Genomic DNA, 21544 nt, shown 5'->3' with positions numbered 1-21544 from the left:
AAAATCTTTAAAAAAAAAAAAAAGGGACGCCTGGGTGGCTCAGTTGGTTAAGCAGCTGCCTTCGGCTCAGGTCATGATCCCAGCGTCCTGGGATCGAGTCCCACATCGGGCTCCTTGCTCGTCAGGGAGCCTGCTTCTCCCTCTGCCTCTGCCTGCCATTCTGTCTGCCTGTGCTCGCTCTCTCTCCCTCTCTCTCTCTGACAAATAAATAAATAAAATCTTTTAAAAAAAAATTAAAAAAAATAAAAATAAAAAAAAAAAAGTGTGAGGCTATTACACAAGGATTTACTTCTCATTATTCCTCCTCCCTTGATGTGTCATCCCTTCTAGCTGCTGTGCCATTTTCTCTAATCTTTTTACAATAAAACTCAAAACTATTGTCTCTGGTTGATGATTCTGCTTTCGTCTATCCTATTTTTTTGGCACACTCCAGTCTGGCTTCTACGTTTTTCCTCCCAGTCTTAACTGAGTTATAATTGACATGTATGTTTAAGGAGTACAATATACTGATTTGATAAATGCATACATTGTGAAATGATTACCAAAAGAAGTTTAGTTATCATCCATTAGTTCATATAGTTACAATTTTATTCTTGTGATAAGAACCTTTTTTTTTTTTTCCAAGTAAACTCGGTACCCAGTGTGGGGCTTGAACTCACAACCCCGAGATCAAGAGTCTCATGCTCTACTGATTGAGCCAGCCAGGCACCCTGTTTTTCTTGTGATAAGAACTTTTAAGATTTTTGTTTTAGCAATTTTCAAATATGCAGTGAAGAATCGTTAACTATGGTTGCTATGTGGTACATGACAGCGCCACAACTTGTTACAAGTTTATACTTTTTGACCACCTTTACCCATTTGGGCTTCTGTCTTTTACATTCTGCTAAAACTTCCTGTCCGGGTCTCCAATGACTTCTGTATTGCCAAATCCAGTAGTCATCCTTTTGGCCTCCTTGTATTTCGCAGCACTTGACACGGAGGAGCCCTTCCCTTTATTAAGACACTTGACTTCCTAAATACCACAGTCCTCTAGTTTTTCCTCCTTTCTCCTATGCTTTCCCTTCTTATACTAAGATAGTCACTACATTTGATCTACACAGTCTTGGTAGGTAATATCCAGTCCTAAGGCTTTAGATACTACTTATGTGCTCATGAAATCTTAATTTATACATCTAGCCTGTTATTTTACCCGCTGGACTTCAGATTGCCTATTTGTACTCTTTTGGAATATCCAATAAGTGTCTCAGTCTTTGCCATTTCATTTAATGGTGCAATCATCCATCCTGTTGTTCAAGCCAAAAAACCTGAGAAACATCTTAATTTCTTTTTTATTCTGCATCTAATCAAAAGGCAGACCGGTTGACTTTTGACCTTCAAAATATATCCCAGGCTAATCACTGGGAAATAAAGTCAAATAACAAATAATCCCTTCCTTCCAAAAGTTTATAATAGACTGGCAAACTAATTAGGAATTAAGCACAGTGTCATAGGTATTAAAACAGAATTAAGCATGGGAGCATTGAGGAGGGGCATTTGCATCAGCATCACCAAGGTTGGGGAATTAGAAGGCTTCCTAGAGGAAGTGATGTTTGAGCTCTTGGAAGCAGGTAGAAGCCATTTTAGACAAGAGAACTGTGTTTTCAAAGGTAAATACTGTTACAGTACAGACTGGTTAGCTGGGGTCTTCAAGTGTGGCTGCTGTAATGTTTTTTTGAGGATTACTGGCTGGAGGAATGGACAGGGGCCAGATCCTGAAAGGTGCTAAGCTAGGGTGTGAAGTGCATTCTGAAAGAAAATTCTAGGTTTGTAGTGCTCATTTGAGAAGCTGGGAAGTTAAAGACAGATCCTGAATTTAAACCTGAGTTAGTTGACGATGCCTTTAAGAACACTGAGGCAAAGGACTACAGGGATCACTCTGGAAATAGTATAGTTATAGAGGATGAATTAAAGAAAGACAGCATCCAAGAAAAGCAGATCAATTAGGGGACATAGTCCAGGTGAACCAAAGAGGGTCTATACTAAGGAAATGGTCCTACTTTGAATGGAATTGGATTTTAGAAATAGGACTCAACATACCAGTTTTGCTACCAACTAATTACATAATTAACGTTTGGGCAAAAAACCCTATTTAGGGACACCTGGGTGGCTCAGTTGGTTAAGCCGCTGCCTTTGGCTCAGGTCATGATCCCAGAGCCCTGGGATTGAGTCCCACATCGGGCTCCTTGCTCAGCAGGGAGCCTGCTTTTCTTTCTGCCTTTGCCTGCCTCTCTGCCTGCTGTGTGTACTCTCTCTTTCTCTCTCTGGCAAATAAATAAAATCCTTAAAAAAAAAAACAAAAAAACCTGCTTACTTAAATGTAGGTAAAAGTATTTTTTCTATTTGCGTCCGTTAGACTTAAGCTTATTGTGCTAAGAAGTGGTCTAAAATAGAAGGATTGGGTATTTTGCTTTGTCCTCTTAAGGTAAAAAAAGAGAATTAGTTACCTTTTTACATTCGATCATTTTGTTGCCAAAACAGTACTATAGACAATGTAGTCCAGTGGTAATGGGCTCTACAAATAGATTGTTCAAATTCTAGTTCTTTCTCAGTGATTCTTCATCTTGGGCAAGTTTCTTAACCTTCATGTGTATCTTTTTTTCCTCATCTTTAAATGATCAGTATCGTAATAGCATCTACCTTCAAATATACATGTTTTTTACATGTATAAAGAAGGGGATACTAATACACAGATGTGATTTCAACAAAAAAGTGATAATAGTGGCTGTCTCAAGGAAAGAGTGCAGGGTAACTTGGGGACAAATGTGGGAGGAAAGCTTTTCCCTGTAAATCATTTCTATATCTTTTGAGGTTTGATCCATATGAACATGTTACCTGTTCAAAAATTAGTTAAAAATTTAGAATTGTACTTATTTCACACAGCTATAAAGGATAGTTAATACATGTAGGGTCCTTAGAATACCTTTTGCAATATAATAAACAGTGAATGTTGGCTGTCATCATGATCATTATTATCAGTGATGCAGGGATTTGGAGGTATTAAATACACTGGGCCTCTACTGTCTGTTGTAATAAGGAAAAATGGAGCTGCATCCTATATTCTGTGAGCTTTGATTAGGACAAAAGTTGGCTGGGGCACCTGGGTGGCTCAGTCGGTTAAGTGTCTGCCTTCCGCTCAGGTCCTGATCCCAGGGGCCTGAGCTCAAGACCAACGTTGTTGGGCTTCCTGCTCAGCAAGGAAGTCTGTTTCTCCCTCTCCCTTTGCCCCTCCCTGTGCTTGTGCGTGTGTGCATGTGTGCGCACTCATGCGTGCTCTCTCTCAAATAAAATCTTTTAAAAAGGTTTGCTTACAGGTGAAGAAAGCTTGGTAGTTACACTAAATTCCTCATTGTATTCCTTTTCTTCATAATACTCCTTCACAGTCAATTCACCAGCACAGTCTTGTATGTGGACAACCCAACCCATTATCATCTCCTCCTTCTGCCTTCTCTCCTTTCAAGAAACACAAATGTCAAGGATCAAATAACTAAAAATCAAAGTGGGCCAAAAGCTACTATGTGTTGAAGAAGGTCTTTTTTTTTTTTTAAGAGTTTATTTATTTGACAGAGATCACAAGTAGGCAGAGAGGCAGGCGGAGAGTGAGAGGGAAGCAGGCTCCCCACTGAGCAGAGAGCCCAATGGGGGGCTTGATCCCAGGACCCTGAGATCATGACCTGAGCCAAAGGCAGAGGCTTTAACCCACTGAGCCACCCAGGTGCCCCAGGAAGGTCATTTCTATAGGTGTTTGCAAGTAACACTGTAGGGAATCTGATGTTTAGTTGAGGCAGGGGTAGGTCTCAGGATCCCTTTATGCTCTTAAAAACTACTGAGCAGGTGTGCTCAGGTGGCTTAGTTGGTGGGGCAACTGCCTTCAGATCCAGTTGTGATACTGGAGTCCCGGGGTAGTGTCCTGCTTCAGGCTTCCTGGTCAGCAGGGGGTCTGCGTCTCCCTCTGACCTTCCCCTTCTCATGCTTGCTCTCTCTCTCTCTCTCTCTCTCTCTCGTAAATAAATAAAGAAATAAAATCTTTAAAAAAAATTACTGAGCACCCTCATATCCCTCCTCCTCCTGAACTAGAGCTTCCTTCAGTGTGGAGATAGAGCATTTTAGTGCAGTGTTTTCCAATGGCAAGTTGTAATCTTAGTAGGTCACGGTATTAGTTTCCTGAGGCCGCCATAACAAATAACCACAAACTTGGTGGCTGAAAATAACAGAATTCTCTCACAGCTCTGGAGGCCAGAGGTCTGAAATCAAGTGTCAGCAGGGCTGTATGCCTTCCAAAGGCTCTAGGGAAGAATCTGTTCTTTACCTCTTAAGCTTCTGGTGACTGTAGGTGTTCTTTGGCATGTGGCCACATCACTTCAGTCTCTGCCTCCATGGTCCCATTACTTCCTCCTCTTCTGCTTTCTCATCTGTCTGATCTCTCTCTGCATTTCTCTTACAAGAGCGCTTGTCACTGAATTGAGGACATACCCAGGTGATAAAGGATGATCTCATTTCAAGATCCTTAATTACATCTGCAAAGACACCATCTCCAAGTAAATTAACAGGTTCTGGGGATTAAGATGTGAACATATCTTTCAGGGGCAAAACCATCCCAGAAATTGCAGTAATAAAATCATTGTAGTGTACTGAGAAACTTTTTAATGGAGTAGGGCAGGCAAATATAGAAGGAATAGTATTTAGTGAAGTTTTCTTAAAGATTTTATGTACTTATTGGAGTGAGTGGGGGGAGAAGCAGAGAGAGGGGAACAAGCAGACTCCACACTGAGCGTGGAGACCGATGCCGGGCTCCACCCCATGACCCCGAGATCATGACCTGAGCTGAAATCAAGAATCAGACACTTAGCCAACTGAGCCACCCAGGTATCCCTAGTGAAATTTTTATATATATCATATTTATATGTCTGTCTATACTAGGTTCCATGTAAAATATATTTCTCACTGTGAGTCTTGGTTTTAAAAGGTTGAAATCCACTGTCTGCTATAACCGCATTATTTCACAGGTAAAGAAGTAATGCGGAGGAATTACGTAATGTCAAGATCACATAAACGATAGAATTAGCACTTTACTGTACCGTGCTACCTTTAACTCTTTGTCTTAGATTGCCTTTCAGAGTGCATACTTATTTTCTTCATTTGTCTCTTTATTCAACTCATCTTTTTCTTTTTTTACTTCTTACTATGAAAATTTCAAACATGCAAGTAGATAGAGTAGTATATAATGGACTCCCTTGTACCCGTCACCCAGCTTCAGCAGTTACCAACTCCTAACCAGTCTTCTTTCATCCTCTCCCCAATCCATCCCACTCCCATGTTATTTTGAGACAAATCCCAGATTGTATCACTTCATCAGTAAATATTTCCATATTTAACATATTTAACATAACCACAGGGGCTCCTGGGTGGCTCATTCGGTTAAGCATCTGCCTTTGGCTCAGGTCATGATCCCAGGGTGTTGGGATTGAGCCCCACATGGGGCTCTCTGCTCAGCGAGGAGCCTCTTTCTCACCATCTCTGCTGTTCCCCATGCTTGTGCATGCACTCCCTCTTCCCCCCCCGCCCAAATAAATAAATAAATAATTTTTAAAAATAACATAACCACAACACTATTATCACACCTTAAAGAAGTAAGCATTACTTCCATAATACCATCAAATATGCAATTATTATCCAGATTTCCAATTTTTTCATAGATGTAGTAAACAGTATGAGTGGATACTTGTTTTACAATTTGTTGCTTGAATCAGAATCCATATAAGGTTTACATATTATAATTGACTGATAATAATTTTTAAGGTTTTTTTTTTTTTAAAGATTTTATTTATTTATTTGTCAGAGAGAGAGAGAGAGAGAGCGAGAGTGAGCACAAGCAGATAGAGTGGCAGGCAGAGGCAGAGGGAGAAGCAGGCTCCCTGCCGAGCAAGGATCCCGATGTGGGACTCGATCCCAGGACTCTGGGATCATGACCTGAGCTGAAGGCAGCCGCTCAACCAACTGAGCCACCCAGGCGTCCCATTTTTAAGGTTTTTTTAATCTATAAATTCCTCTTTCCATCTCTTACCTGCCATAAAATTTATGTGGAAGAAACAGAATTGTTTGTCCTGTAGTGTTTCCCACATCAGGACTTGGTTGATGCATCCCTATGTTGTCCTCTAGCAAGTTCCTCTGCCCTCTGTATTTCTGTAAATCACTTGCCTCATCTTTGTTAAGCTTTCAATGTATGTAGACTGGGCATATTCCCCAATATGTATTCTGTACATTTCTAAATCTAGATGCCAGGAAATACTTGTTTTTCTTTTTTCCCATTTTTCATTATTCTTAACTGTATTTTCATACTGCCTAGAAACCTTTACCATTTTGTCTTTTTAATCATCCAAGAAGCTATAATTTTGTTCAATAATCCTCTGTAAATTTAGCATTTAAGGCTCCTAACTCACTAAATGTGTACTCCTCATTCATACCACATAGTACCAACAAAAACCTTTAACTTGATCCAGACATCACCTCTTCCTGTTGTAGCAATTGTATGTTCATGAGGAGGTTATATAGTAGTTTGTGTTGTTGAGATCAACAGAGAAGACCTACTAATCAACAGGGTGGAGGGATAAGAGCAAAGATTTTGGAGTTTAATAAACCTAGGTTTGGGGGTGCCTGGGTGGCTCAGTCAGTTAAGTGTCTGCCTTCGGCCCAGGTCATGATCTCCAGGTCCTGGCATCAAGCCCCGCATAAGGGTCCCTGCTGGGTGGGGAGTCTGCTTCTCCCTCTGCCCCTGCCCCTGCTGGTGCACTGGCCCACATGCTCTCTCTTTCTCTCTCAAATAATACCTAAACAAAAAAAACCTAGGTTTGAATTTCAGCTTCCCCAGTGATGTGTAACATGGCACAGAATACTACTTTGAGTCCAGTTCCTTGTTTGTAAAAAAGCATTGATGATGGCAGTTAAAATCTTAATTCTGTAATTTGGTATACATACAAAGCCTTTAATGGTCTGATCCTTACCTTTATAATCTTTGCATCTTTCTCCAGCAACACTGACCTGAACCTCTCTTTTCCCCCTGGACACACACACACACACACACACACACACACACACAAGGGCCTTCTATGACTTCTCTCTTGTAATCTCATTTATAACACCTTCCAGACCCATTTCTCTTTCAAGCTTTTTTTTTTTTAAGCTTTTATCTTTAGACAAACCATAAGAGACTCTTAATCTCACAAAACAAACTGAAGGTCGCCAGAGGAATGGGGCTAGGGAGAGGGTGGTGGGGTTTATGGATGTTGGGGAAGGTATGTGCAATGAAGTGTGTAAACCTGCTGATTCACAGACCTGTACCCCTGGGGCTAATAATACATTATATGTTAATTAAAAAATAAAAAATTATTTTAAAAAAAGATTTTATCTTTAAGTAATCTCTACACCCAATATGGGGCTCTTACTTACAACCAGGAGATCAAATCGCGTGCTCTACCAATGGAGCCACCCAGGTGCCCTTCACTTGACTAATTCTTACTCAGAGTAGGCATCCCTGGCTTCTGCCGTCCCACACCAACACCTTTTGTGTGCTTCTCTGTGTTCCCCAGAGCACTGTGTGCCTATCTTTGTCTTTGTACCCATCCCACAACATTGTATTAGTCTCTGTGCTCTCAGAAAAGCTTGTGAATGACTTCACCATGGTGTTTGCCATATAGTGTTTCAGTGTGGTTTTATCTCACCTCCACTAGACTGTACATTCTTTAAAGACCACAGTCCTCATTCTTAACGTTTTTTTCTACCATGTGTTCTATCACATGCTTAAATCTTGTTGAATAAATGCTAATAATAGTGTTTGTCGTATACCAGGATTAAACATTTTTCATACATGATTTAATCTAGCTCTAACATTTCCGAGGTTAAATGAGAGAACATGTGTATATTTTCTCATACTTCACATATTCTAAGTAAAAATGTTAATTCTCTTTTTCTGAATTTTAGGACACAGCTTTATAACTACCTCTGTGAAATACCCCTACCCCTTCCTTGCTTTTGTTTGTTGCCTTTTTTCCCCATAGCTCTTTGTTCATACCATAGTCATACTCTGTGTGTATGTACCTTTGTTATACTGCAGTAGACTGGAGTTGCTAAGGGTAAAAATTACCTCATTTCTATATTCCTAGGGCCCAGCACAGTCCTTGACTGGTACAGAGGAAGGGCCATATAAATGTTGAAGGAGAGAGATAAATGTATACATATAGTGAGGACTTTCTAGATTATTGTTCCATTTCATTTTATTTTTCCTTCAGGATGCATGTCGTGTTCTCAGCGAAGGTACTCCCTCCAGCCCATCCCAGAGAGGAGAATTCCAAACCGATACTTGGGCCAGCCCAGCCCCTTTACACACCCACACCTCCTCAGACCAGGTAAGCCCTTTAAACTGTTAATAACTGTCTCTCTCTTTAGATGCTTCCCTTAAAACTATGCTATCCAATAGAATTTTTTGCAGTGATGTAAATGTTCTAGATCTGTGCTGCCCAGTACAGTATCTACCAGCCACAAGTGGTTATTGCATACTTAAAATGTTGCTAATGTAACTGAAGAACTTAATGCTTTATTTTACCTTTATTTTAGTTAATTTTAGACTTAAAGAGGCACATGTGGCTGCTGGTACTATGTTGATGGCACTATCTAGAGTAATAAATACAATAAGCCTTAAAATTCAGAATTACCAGTGAAAAGTATGTATTTTGGGATATTTTAAAAGAAAAGTTACATTACTTTCTAAGACATAGTTGCTAGATCAAGTGATTAATTCCCTGTGAGCTGCTATGTTAAAGACATTTTAGAAAACATTTTTCTGGGGCACCCAGCTGGCTCAGTCTGTGGAGCATTAGACTTTTGATCTCAGCATTTATGAGTTCAAGCCCCATGTTGGACACAGAGCCTACTTTTTAAAAAAGAAAGAAAGAAAGAAAACGTGTTTTTTTTGAGAGTACTAAGTGGTCATTTCATTTAACAAAAATGTTGCTAAGTAGATTACACTACATTTCCACATTTGATTTTCACAGCTTTGAGAAGTGATAACAATGATAAAAAGGCAGTTAAAAGGTGAACTGTGTAGCTTTGCGCAGTGGCAGTATCGTAGCCAATGAGGTTTATCCGAGGCGTGATCATTGCTAATTAAAAGGTGATCTGTGGGGGCGCCTGGGTGGCTCAGTGGGTTAAAGCCTCTGCCTTCGGCTCAGGTCATGATCCCGGGGTCCTGGGATCGAGCCCCGCATCGGGCTCTCTGCTCTGCGGGGAGCCTGCTTCCTCCTCTCTCTCTCTGCCTGCCTCTCTGCCTACTTGTGATCTCTGTCTGTCAAATAAATAAATAAATAAAATCTTTAAAAAAAAAAAAAAAAAAAAATGATCTGTGGGGAGTGAAACCATCCCAAAGAGGTAGGTAGGGCAAAACCAAATGCTTTGTAGAAAAAGCAGTCAGATTTTCAAGGGAAATTAATTTTTGCTTCTGCCATGCGAAGTTAAATCTGTATTTGCTATGTAAGTATATAGACTAATAATCTAAATTGCCTTTAGAAATGTTCCTCTTTGGGGCGCCTGGGTGGCTCAGTGGATTGAGCCGCTGCCTTCGGCTCAGGTCATGATCCCAGGTCCTGGGTTCAAGCCCCGCATCGGGCTTTCTGCTCAGCGGGGGGCCTGCTTCCTCCTCTCTCTCTCTGCCTGCCTCTCTGCCTGCTTGTGATTTCTCTCTGTCAAATAAATAAATAAAATCTTTAAAAAAAAAAAAAAAGAAAGAAATGTTCCTCTTTCGCTGTCTGTACTCAGTGAATGATACCAGTGTGTCTCTCAGCGAGGGCTTCCTTTTGCTGATTCTTCCTCAGACTGGAATTTCTGCTGGGAAATCGGCTGAGACTCAGGAAATGCAGCTCACCACTGAAATACACAAGAAATCAGAGTTTTTCAAAGCTGTAAGGTAAGCTTACTTGCATTCCAGTTAGTATTAAGTATTTCTCTAACCTATCAACCTACGTGTAGTCTCATTTAAAAAAAAAAAAAAAGTAGAATTGACATTGAGTTTTACCAGCTTTGAAAATTACTGATTTCTCGTGGTGAGATATTTTTACATGGTGAGCTGCGTTTTCTAGGCCTTGAAACTAGTAATCATATGGTCAAGATAATGGCCCCTGTATCTAAACTGTTTGCTGTGTACGTTATGTGCGTGATAACTGTATAAAAGATGATTGTAAATAAATACACACACATATATTCATAAATGTATTATGTTCATATCAGCTATGGGAGGAAAAGAGATGTCTGTCGTAATTTTTACTCTTCTGGACGTAGGGTTTTAGACATTGGACTAAGAAGGAATAGAAGTAGATGGAATTTTAAAACAGAATCATCAGTGTTAAACCAGGTATACAGTCCAAAGTATTAATCGCTTGTCTTTCTCTATGTAGACATGGAAGTGTTAAAATGATTGTGGTGTGGAGAAAGAGTAAATTGTTGAGAAAAAATAAAAGGCATATAATATATATTTTTAAAATTTCTTTCACAGAGGTAGTCAGTCTGTTAGTTTTGAGTATAAAATTATATCATCTCTTACTTGGTTTGCTTCAGAAAGTTTCATGTTTGGCCTATTTTCCCAGTGCTTGTAAGTACTTAAAACTTCTGGAACATATCTCAATCCTTTCTCTAATTATTATACAAGGCCCATATATATTAGGAGAAGTGTTAGAGAATATAGGTAAAAATATTTTTTAAAAAAAATCACTTAAAATTCCACCATTCATAGAAAACTACCATTAAGGTTTTGGTGTATGTATCTTTCTGGACTTATTTTGTGTCTGTGTGTATGTATACACATTTGTGTACTTTGTATACTGATCAATTATTTCTTAAAAATAAATTCTTAGAAATGAAATTACTGGGTCAGCTCTTTCTGAATTTTGGGGAGCTGTTTCCTTTGGATTTTTCCTGGCCATATCCACCCAAGTTTCCTGAAGCAAAAGTAACCTGGAAAATATTCAGCAAAATGGCTCAGATAAAGGTATTCTGTTCTAGGTGTGCTACTACTGCTTGAGATGGAAATAAAAAATCAGACTGACTTTCCCAGGGTCTCCTAGTGATTTCTAAAACTTACTTCCTTAAATTATGTATGTGTGAATTTACTTATTTATTTATTTATTTATTTGCAGATAAAATATGTTTATTGGATTCCTTTGTTGTTGTTTTTGTAACATTTATTTATTTATTTTTATTTTTTATAAACATATAATATATTTTTATCCCCAGGAGTACAGGTCTGTGAATCGCCAGGTTTACATACTTCACAGCACTCACCATAGCACATTCCCTCATCTCTGTCCATCACCCCACCCCCCCAACCCCCCTCCCCCCATCAACCCTCAGTTTGTTTTGTGAGATTAAGAGTCACTTATGGTTTGTCTCCCTCCCAATCCCATCTTGTTTCATTTACTCTTCTCCTACCCCCTTAACCCCCCATGTTGCATCTCCTCTCCCTCATATCAGGGATATCATATGATAGTTGTCTTTCTCCGATTAACTTATTTCGCTAAGCTTGATACCCTCTAGTTCCATCCACGTCGTCGCAAATGGCAAGATTTCATTTCTTTTGATGGCTGCATAGTATTCCATTGTGTATATATACCACATCCTCTTTATCCATTCATCTGTTGATGGACATCTAGGTTCTTTCTGTAGTTTGGCTTACTTATTTATTTTTGAGTAATCTCTAGGCCCAACATGGGGCTTGAACTTGCGACCCCAAGATCAAGAGTCACATGCTCTACTGCCTGATCCAGCCAGGCACCCCCAATTTCTTTTTTACATTGCCGTCCCAGTGTTGAAGACTAAGTTTGTAGAGACAGAAAATGTAATTTCATCCTCCTGATCACTAATATGCCTGCTACTTATCACCCAAGCAGGGAAAAAGTGATTCTGTGCAGGAAGGTAAGTGGCATTCTGAGCTATATGATGTTATAAACTGTGAATCTACTTTTTATAGTATCTGTGCAGATAAATAGTTACATAGTTCCCAGACATTGCCACAGGAGTAATGCTGTCATCAGGAGAACAGCAAGGTGTTCAATTCACATAAGCACTGCAATTTATCAGACAATGGGAAGAATTACTGCCTAATAAAGCATTATTTCCAAGAACCTGTATTTCTAACATTGTTACATTCTTGGGCACAATTAATCTTGCAATATGTGATATAGTTCGTAGCTCTTTAAGAAAGGGCTGTTCAGGGGCACCTGGGTGGCTCAGTGGGTTAAAGCCTCTGCCTTCGGCTCAGGTCATGATCTCAGGGTCCTGGGATCGAGCCCCACATAGGGCTCTCTGCTTAGCAGGGAGCCTGCCTCTCCCTCTCTCTCTGCCTGCCTCTCTGCCTACTTGTGATCTCTGTCTGTCATATAAATAAATAAAATCTTAAAAAAAAAAAAAAAGAAAGAAAGTGCTGTTCAGAGAGTTGGGCTTGTCAGAATGACTTGTCCAACATACCCAGAACCACTTGGTTTTCAACTACAATAGTGAACAGATTCATCGGGAAGTATTGAGGATACAGCTGTGTGGCCCACAATTTGAGGGAATGCTTTTACCACTTACCTCTTTGTCCCTTATCATCAGATATAACAGCTGAGGCTGTATAGTTACTGTCAAGTATAATATTTAAAATGATGGAAAGGTTGGTTCTCGACTGGGTGCTAGATAGTAATTCCTGAATCTTCTTCCCTTAGAAGTGTCAGAACCAATTAGTTCTCCATCTTTCAGTCATAGTTTGTTGTAGTTATACCTTGAGCAAGGGGTATATTTTTTTTAAGTTTCGTTAAAATGCTTGACTTCAATATCTAAAGATCAAGATTTCTTTTGGCGCTGTAAGATTTTTACACTATTTAAAAGATTAAAGTTTATGTCCAAGAAATCACAAATTCCAGGTAGTCTGAATCTGCCTGGACCACTGGTTGAGCTTTTTCAAAACATACATACATGTCATGATCCTATAGACTTACTGAATCAAAATCTCAAGGAAAGGGCTTTTTTTTTTTAAGGTTTTATTAATTTATGACAGACATAGCAAGAGAGGGAACACAAGCAGGGGAACTGGGAGAGGGAGAAGCAGGCTTCCCGATGAGCAGGGAGCCTGTTCTGGGGCTCAATCCCAGGACCCTGGGATCATGATCCGAGCCAAAGGCAGATGCTTAACGGTGAGCCACCCAGGTGCCCCAAGTAATACATTTTCTTTTCTCACTTCCTGTGTATCTATGGAATTTTAAAAATAATCCATATTTGTATTAGTTGTGCATATTTTCCTCTTCATTTTCTCAAGTAGATTTTAATCCAGAATAAAGACTGAAGTGGTTTCATGTATAAATTGACAGGCGAATAAACCTGTATATTTAACCTGTATGTATGGGGTTTGTTGATTACTCATTTCAGTTACCATTATATGATAATTAGCTTATAGCAATTCCATAAACTGCCATCTAGTGCAGAATTATGGAGTATTTCTCTGTTTTTTAATGCTGGGAGAAAAAATAATTTGAGATATAATGATTTTCCTGTGTTTTAAATACTGATATATTAAAAGTAAATAACTTCTATTTCTCTTTAACCTTTGTGTATATTTCCCATTCATATTGAGAAATTTTCTGAAGTAAGATCAGCAGTAATCTGCTGTAGACAAGAATCAGGAATCTTACAAAGAACTGAATAATAAGCTTCTGAATTGCTTGAGACTCATTCTTATTGTGAGAGAAAGCCAAAGACTTTCAGGGCTTCTATGTAAATAATTACTTTGATAGGGATAGTGGCTGTCCATGTAAATTTTATTCTTTCAGTGTCCTTCCTTGCTTTTTTTTTTCCCCCTCCCTGGCTTTTGATTACCAGAAGGACAACGTCTTTAAGCATAATTCTTTATGGTGATAATAATTGTATCTAATATTTATATAGTGCTTACTGTTCTAAGTATTTTAATTTATTTAATCCTCTTACAACTTTGAGAAGTAATTGCTATTATTATATCCATTTGACAAAGGAGAAAACTGAAAACATAAAGCAGTTTGGTAGCTCTCCCCAAGTCATTCAGTAAGTTGTTGAGCCAGGATTCCAACTCAGAAAGTCTGACTGAGTCCACGCTTAGCCGCAAAATACGAAACAGTTGTGCTGGAGAATACTATCTGGAACTTCTAAAAAGTCTTTTTTTTGTCATAAGATTTTTAATAAGAAATTCACCTGAGGAAATTCTTAGTATAAAAGGTTATTTCAAGTTTAGAGAGTAGTATACTTTTTTTTTTTTTTAAAGATTTTATTTATCTATTTGACAGACAGAGATCACAAGTAGGCAGAGAGGCAGTCAGAGAGAGGGAGGAGGAAGCAGGCTCCCCACGGAGCAGAGAGCCTAATCCCAGGACCCCGGAATCATGACTGAGCTGAAGGCAGAGGTTTTAACCCACTGAGCCACCCAGGCTCCCCTAGAGTAGTATACTTTTTTAAATGTGAAATTTACATATCACGAATTGCATAGATCTCAAATTTATAATCATAAAGAGGAATTCAGTGAGTTTTGACAAAGGTAGATGCCAGTATAACTCACACACCTCAGTCAAGATATATAGAACCTTTTCATCACCCCAAAAAGTCTTCTTGCTCCATTCAGTCCCCACTCTTTCCCTAACCATTGCTCCAGTTTCTGTCTCCATGGATTGTTTAGGTTCTTCTTGCAATCATACAGTATGTACTCTTTCTGTCAAGCTTGTTTCGCTCAATATATGCAAATAAAATCTTTTCAGAGTACTTTTTTTTATTGTTTCTTTGGTTGTTTCATTTTTTCAGAGAGGGTCTGTGTTTTACTTTATAAAGGAAACATTAACCTTTTTTTTTAACCCCTGTTCTCCAGCTAGATAGTAATAGATCAGTTTATAAACTGCTTTCTTGTAGATAATAAAAACTACCTAATATTAAAGAATTCATTTTAAGAACTCTGGTTGAAGATCAGACCATGTTAAAATTCTAATCTAGTTATTTTTTTAGGAAATAATTAAAATACATACCTAGGTTGTAGCAAAGACTTGCATCTTTCCATCTATTTTTAGTCTTTGTAAAACTTTCCTCTTTGGGTTTTCTGCTTGGCTGATTAAATATGAAGAACATTTTTCTTACTCTCTTGAGAGGTCCAACCCCGAATATCCTGGAAGAGCTTTTCCTCTTAGCTGTAGAGTCTCAGTTGATTGTGAGACTTTGCTGTTTGCAGAATCCAGATTGTGACATGGAAGCATTTGATTGGTAAAGAAGCTTGTTAGAATAGCCCCTCTATCCTTAATTGATTCCACATGATAAAATACTTTGTTCTTTACTGCATTACAATGTCACAAAGTTACGAATCGGCATTCTTATTCATATACTGATTTATCGGAAGAAATTCAGGCCAGACTGACCATTACAATGGTTAGTTTTATGATCAAAGGCCGTAACAACTGCCAGGTTTACCTGTAGGGTTAAGGTTCATTACTTTATCACACCTTTTTTATTTCCTCCTTCAAGTGATAAGAAAAGATGTCTTTTTTCTTGACCAAAGAAAAATTTTTGTCATGACCAAAGAGTTCTTTGTTACTTTGAGATTTTAGAAGTTTGGAAGCATTTAGTTAATGATCACTCCATAGTGTTGATGATTCATAAGCTTAGAAAAATGTAGCCAGTGTTTTAAATGTTTCTCATGTAGTCAGTTGTATGAAATTGGATTCAGGAAGAAGAGGAATATCTTTTTTTTTTTTAAGATTTTATTTATTTGAGGGGCACCTGGGTGGCTCAGTGGGTTGAAGCCCCTGCCTTTGGCTCGGGTCGTGATCCCAGGATTCTGGGATTGAGCCCCGCATAGGGCTCTCTGCTCAGCAGGGAGCCTGCTTCCTCCTCTCTCTCTCTGCCTGCCTCTCTGCCTACTTGTGATCTGTCTGTCAAATAAATAAAATCTTAAAAAAAAAAAATAAAAAAAAAAGATTTTATTTATTTGATAGAGGGACAGCCAGAGAGGGAACACAAGCAGGAGGAGTGGGAGAGGGGGAAGCTCCTGCAGAACTGGGAGCACTATGTGGGGCTCAACCCAGGGGTCAGACACTTAACAACTGAGCCACCAGGGCGCCTAGGAGAGGAATCTTGAAGGGAGTAAGAGACAGTTTTCCAATCCTGTTTTGATTTTCAAATAATTGTATCTTTTTTCAGAAGTTACTTTCCAGTATATTTCTGTATATGCTTTTTTATTAACGAGAACAGAAGAGAACACATAGATTAAAGTCACTAAAATTGCGAATTTCCTTATTTCTCAAAATTAAAAAAAAAGAATTGATTTCTAATTTAGTTTCATTATGTGGACTATAGAGAGGAAGGAGAAGACAAAAAGGAAAGGTTGGATGAGCTACAAATTATAACCAGCCTCTGCTTTTGTAAAAGTATTTACTACTTGGGTACATTGGGAAATGTCCAGTGTTGGGTAACAGTAAGAGACTTAACATGAATAATTAGCAGAGAGATAAATAGTTAAGCTTTTCCTGGGCTCTGGTACAAAGTTCAGTATTATGCCCACAAGCCCTAGAGGACTCTTAGCCAGCTCAGTTTGGGGGCGGGGGGTGGGGGTGGGCGAGAAATGCAGTGCGAGCTCTTCCAGAACTGACTCTGTTGGCTTACTTATCTTTTATTTGTTACCAACTTCATCAATAAAAGTATATTTTTTTCCCTTGTAGATAAATAAAAATATTTTATTAATGGAACACAATCTGTAGAGTTTGCTGGAGAGACAGATTATACAGAGGTAAAACAACTAGGCTGTTCCAAGGCAATCATAAACAGCTGAGTTACATGTACTGAACATGAGTACTAAGAACAATTCAGAGGTCTTTGACCCAGAAATGTCTGTCCTGGGACTATCACATAGAACTAAAAGCACCAGTAGATAAGCATAAAAGTACCAGGAAATAAGTACAAAGATGTTTATTATTACAGTGAAAAGCTGAAAATAGTATACATGCCCACCAGTATAGAAATAGACCAATAAGTTATGATATATCACCCTAAAAAATAGGTGGAGACATCAAACAGAATGAATTGAAACTATGCAAGATGACTTGGTGGGAAGGATTTCTGTCAGGTGTCACTGTGGTAGAAAAGCAAGATATAGAAGAATGTATATATCCCATGTCTATAAAACACAAGTGACCAAAAACCCCTAAATGCAGTATAGGAGTATTGAGAAAAAGAGGAAAGGATACATGCTAGATTACAAGTGTGGATGAGGTGTTCATGTGGGTAGGAGGAGGGAAGGGAGGTGACGAATCAAATAGCAAAGGAAAAGGGGGGAAATATTTATTGAGAGAGTTCAGTGTGCTGTGATTACATTTATGTACAACTATAGGATATATATATATATATAACAAAATGAAACAATTAACTTAAAAAATAATGCATAGGGACAAATCAACATGATCTGGGCTCATCAGGAAAGCCTTTTGAATGAGAGGCGTCTAAAAACAAACAGGCACTGAGCCTGAAATCTTGGGAGTGGAATTGCTACAGAGGGAGAAGAGATTTTGGAAAAGTGACACATTGTAAACAAAGTAATAGGGAAAGAACAGATTGGACCTAGGGAAGACAAGAAGGAATTAATTTCAGAATAATTGGAGAAATAGTAAGAAAAAAGTTGGCCAGATCACCAAAGACAATATATTATGTGATTTCATTCTATGAAATGTCTGCAATAGACAAATCCATAGAGACAAAATAGATTAGTGGTTGCCAAGGGCTCGGGCAGATTGGGAGGAAAGGGGGAGTGACTACTCATGGGCAGGGATTTATTTTGGGAGTGATGAAATACTTTAAAATTGATTTTTGTAATATACAATTCTGTGAAAATACCAGAACTATTAAATTGTACATTTAAATGGGTAGATTGTATGCTGTGTAAATCATATCTCAAGCTTTCCTTAAAAAGTTGTCCAGATAAATTGGAATCACCTGGTAGAGAGCATTAAAATCTACTTAAGAGCTGGAATTTGATCTAGTGGACAACAGAGAACCATTGTAGGTTATGTGTACGGAATGGACTGCCCATGTTCTTTTATCCTCTTTTTCTCTTTATTTGGGATTTTAATTATGAGAGTATATACTCATTGAAACAAAATTCAAATAATATTAAAAAGCATGTTAAAAAGGGGCACCTGGTGGCTCAGTTGGCTACGCATCCGACTCTTGATTTCAGCTCAGGTCATGATCTCAGGGTTGTAAGATAGATCTCTGTGTTGGGCTCTGCACGGGCCTGGAGCCTGCTTAAGATTCTCTGTCTCCCTCTCCCTATGCCCTCTGCACCCCCACTGGTGCATGTTCTCTCTAAATAAATAAATAAAGCATGTTAAAAAGAAAATCTTTGTCTTAACTCAGTCCCTGTAGATTGCCGCTATAAAATTTGGGATTTTTTTTTTTTCATTTTTTTTAAAGACTTTATTTATTTGAGAGAGAGTGAGCGCATACAGGCATGAGCAGGGGGAGGGGCAGAGGGAGAGGGAGAAGCAAACTCCTCGCTAGCAAGGAACCTGGTGCAGGACTCGATCCTGAGACTCCAGGATCATAACCCAAAGACAGACACTTAACCAATTGAGCCATCCAGTCACCCCAGAAATTGGGGGGGTTTTCCCTAATTCTTTTTTTCTCTCTTTTTATTTTTTATTTATTTTTTTAAATATTTTATTTATTTATTTGACAGAGATCACAAGTAGGCAGAGAGGCATGCAGAGCCGGGGGCGGGGGGGAAGCAGAGAGCCCGATGCGGGGCTTGATCCCAGGACCCTGAGATCATGACCCAAGCCGAAGGCAGAGGCTTTAACCCAATGAGCACCCAGGCGCCCCCTCTCTTTTTATTTTGTTTTTGTTTGTTTGTTTAATAATTGGGGCCATATTATCCATCTTGTACTGTAACTTTTTCATGTAGCAGTATTTCATGGCTATCTTTCCATACTTGGATATGGAAACCAGCTACTACGGGAAATAATAATAGTAATCCACATCATGAAGTCAATGTAAAGATTAAATGAGTTGATACCTACAAGTAATTAGAATTGTACCAGACACATAAGAAACATTCAGTAAGCATTAGGTGGCATTTTACTATTAATATTGCTAAGTGTAGGCTGAAGGATATAGCTTTCATGAGTGTTTTTTTTTAGTAGTTCTTTTGCTTTGCAACCTAAAGTGAAGGCACACATAATTTCCATTGCCGAAGGGAAAAACCACCCAGTTACCACTGGGCTAGCAACCAGGCAGTTTGCTGGCTACTAATATTGAGAACTAATAAGTTAACTTTTCATAACACAGGTTCTCAGTGTGAGTTTTAGGAGTGGGCTTAAGTGAATCAGAGACTCTTGAAATTTTATGTCAGAAATTTGTGTGTGCCTATGTGCAGTTTAGTGAAAAATGAATCTGTAGCTTTTATTTATTTTTTTTAAAGATTATTTATTTGAGAGAGAGCACGCCTGCTCAAGCAAGGGGCAGGGCGGAGGGAGAGGGAGAGAAGCAGACTACCTGCTGAGCATGGAGCCCTACCCGAGGCTTCATCTCATGACCCTGAGATCATGACCTAAGCCAAAATCAAGATCATAAGTCTAACCGACTGAGCCACCCAGGTGCCCCTGAATTCATAGCTTCTAAACATTCTCTAAGGAATCTTCATTCCTTAAGAACTACATGCTTTATCAAGTTTGCTTCTCATGACAGCCCCAAGAGGTAGATAATACTGTCAAGTGTTTCAAAAATATAAAGATGGCCCCACTTGGAAAATACAAAGATTTTCCCTCAGGGAAGGAACATCAAGTAGGTTATGTTATCCAGCTCTATTGTTAATACAAAGTAGAGAGTGAAAAGTCCTATTAGAAGGGTAGTATTATGCATTGGAAATTCAGAAGGAGAGATTTATTTTATCTCTTGAAATTGGGGAAAGCTCTTTGACCTTAAACTCCATTATGTTAAAAACTATACATCATTTAACAAATATTTATCAAATGCCCAGTATATTCCAGTTCTTATTCTAGGCTCTGGGAACATAACATTAAATAAACAAAAATCTATGTCCTCATAGAGCTTACATTCTTTCAAGAAAATCATACACAGGTAATATCATCCTTCTCACCTTTTATATTGATACTTCAGGTCAACCTTAATTATATGTGTAACAATGCCTTCCACATAATAATGTTCAATAAATATTTGATTGAATGAATAAAAGGATGAAAGAGCTCTTAAGGGGTCATGATCCCAATTTTCCAGCAGGACCACATTTAACTGTCATTTCTTCCAGCCTTTTTGCAGTGGAATAGAAAAGTTGAAACCTGGGTCATCTCCTTAATTCCCCATGTGCTATCAGGAGATTTGACATAAATTGAAGAAATGAACTTTGGTGTCTCCATCTAATATTAAGCTACCTTAAGAGTATTTGGCACTATATAAATGCAAAGCATCACTGTTATTTGTTGTTTCTAGGAGAGGTGACGCCAGGACTATCTCAAGTGGAGTATGCACTTCGCAGGCACAAACTAATGTCTCTGATCCACAAGGAAACACAAGGGCAGAGTGGGACAGACCAGACAGTGGTTCTGCTGTCCAACCCTACATACTACATGAGCAATGATATCCCCTATACTTTCCACCAAGACAACAATTTCCTGTACCTGTGTGGATTCCAAGAGCCCGATAGCATTCTTGTTCTTCAGAGCCTCCCTGGCAAGCAGTTACCAGCACATAAGGCCATGCTTTTTGTGCCTCGGAGAGACCCTAGTCGAGAACTTTGGGATGGCCCACGATCTGGCACCGATGGAGCAATAGCTTTAACAGGAGTGGATGAAGCCTATACACTGGAAGAATTTCAACATCTAGTACCAAAATTGAAAGGTAACAAATGGGAGCAGAAGTCAAATCACAGGCCAGATTTGGGATTAAGACCTTTCTTGCCTATTTAGATAAAGTTCTTAATTTTCTAAAATGATTATCATAGTAGCATTTCCTTGAGCACCATGAAAGGATCGTACATCTTTCCCATAACACTTGAAGTGGAGAATGAGCGTGGGTCACTCTTCAAGATTACTGACCAGTCCATTGACCTCTGACCACCAATGCTTATTCTGCCAACTCTTCAAAAGGAAGCAATATTCTCAAAGAATGATCAGTGCATCACCAGCATCAGAATTACCTGGTGACACATATTACAATTACAAATACTTAATAGACCATTGGAAATGTAAAGTCTTGGGCCCCCACTCCATAACTGCGAGATCAGAATTTGACTTTAAATAGGATTCTCAGGTAATTCTTATAGTACACAATTGAGTCCACACTCCTCAAAATAGTCATTTTCTCTACATTTATTCTGGTAAAATTATAATCACTCATGTTTTAGGATCCCTTTTCAGGAACTTTTCAGAACCTACACTACATGATAAACTGTCTTTAGTGATTCTTGTAAATCTACAGC

The 21544-nt window shown here is 38.8% G+C and overlaps 1 protein-coding gene across 4 annotated transcripts in view; it reads left to right on the top strand.

Annotated features, from left to right (window-relative positions):
• LOC111157443 (X-prolyl aminopeptidase 3) overlaps nucleotides 1-21544 on the top strand; it is a 79757-nt gene that overhangs the window by 9398 nt on the left and 48815 nt on the right. For 2 of the 4 annotated variants that reach the window (XM_022518841.1, XM_022518840.1), the window contains exons 2-3: nucleotides 8322-8438; nucleotides 20557-20964. In XM_022518841.1, coding sequence (XP_022374549.1) covers nucleotides 8322-8438; nucleotides 20557-20964 — 525 coding nt within the window. Of the gene's footprint in view, nucleotides 1-8321; nucleotides 8439-9841; nucleotides 9992-20556; nucleotides 20965-21544 lie in introns of those variants that run through there. The other 2 variants (XM_022518842.1, XM_022518843.1) reach the window with 2 other exon arrangements.

The sequence above is a fragment of the Enhydra lutris genome, unplaced genomic scaffold, assembly GCF_002288905.1.
Source record: "Enhydra lutris kenyoni isolate GAN:26980312 unplaced genomic scaffold, ASM228890v2 scaffoldscaffold55, whole genome shotgun sequence".
Lineage (NCBI taxonomy): Eukaryota > Metazoa > Chordata > Mammalia > Carnivora > Mustelidae > Enhydra > Enhydra lutris.
This window is presented reverse-complemented; position numbering and strand designations above follow the sequence as displayed.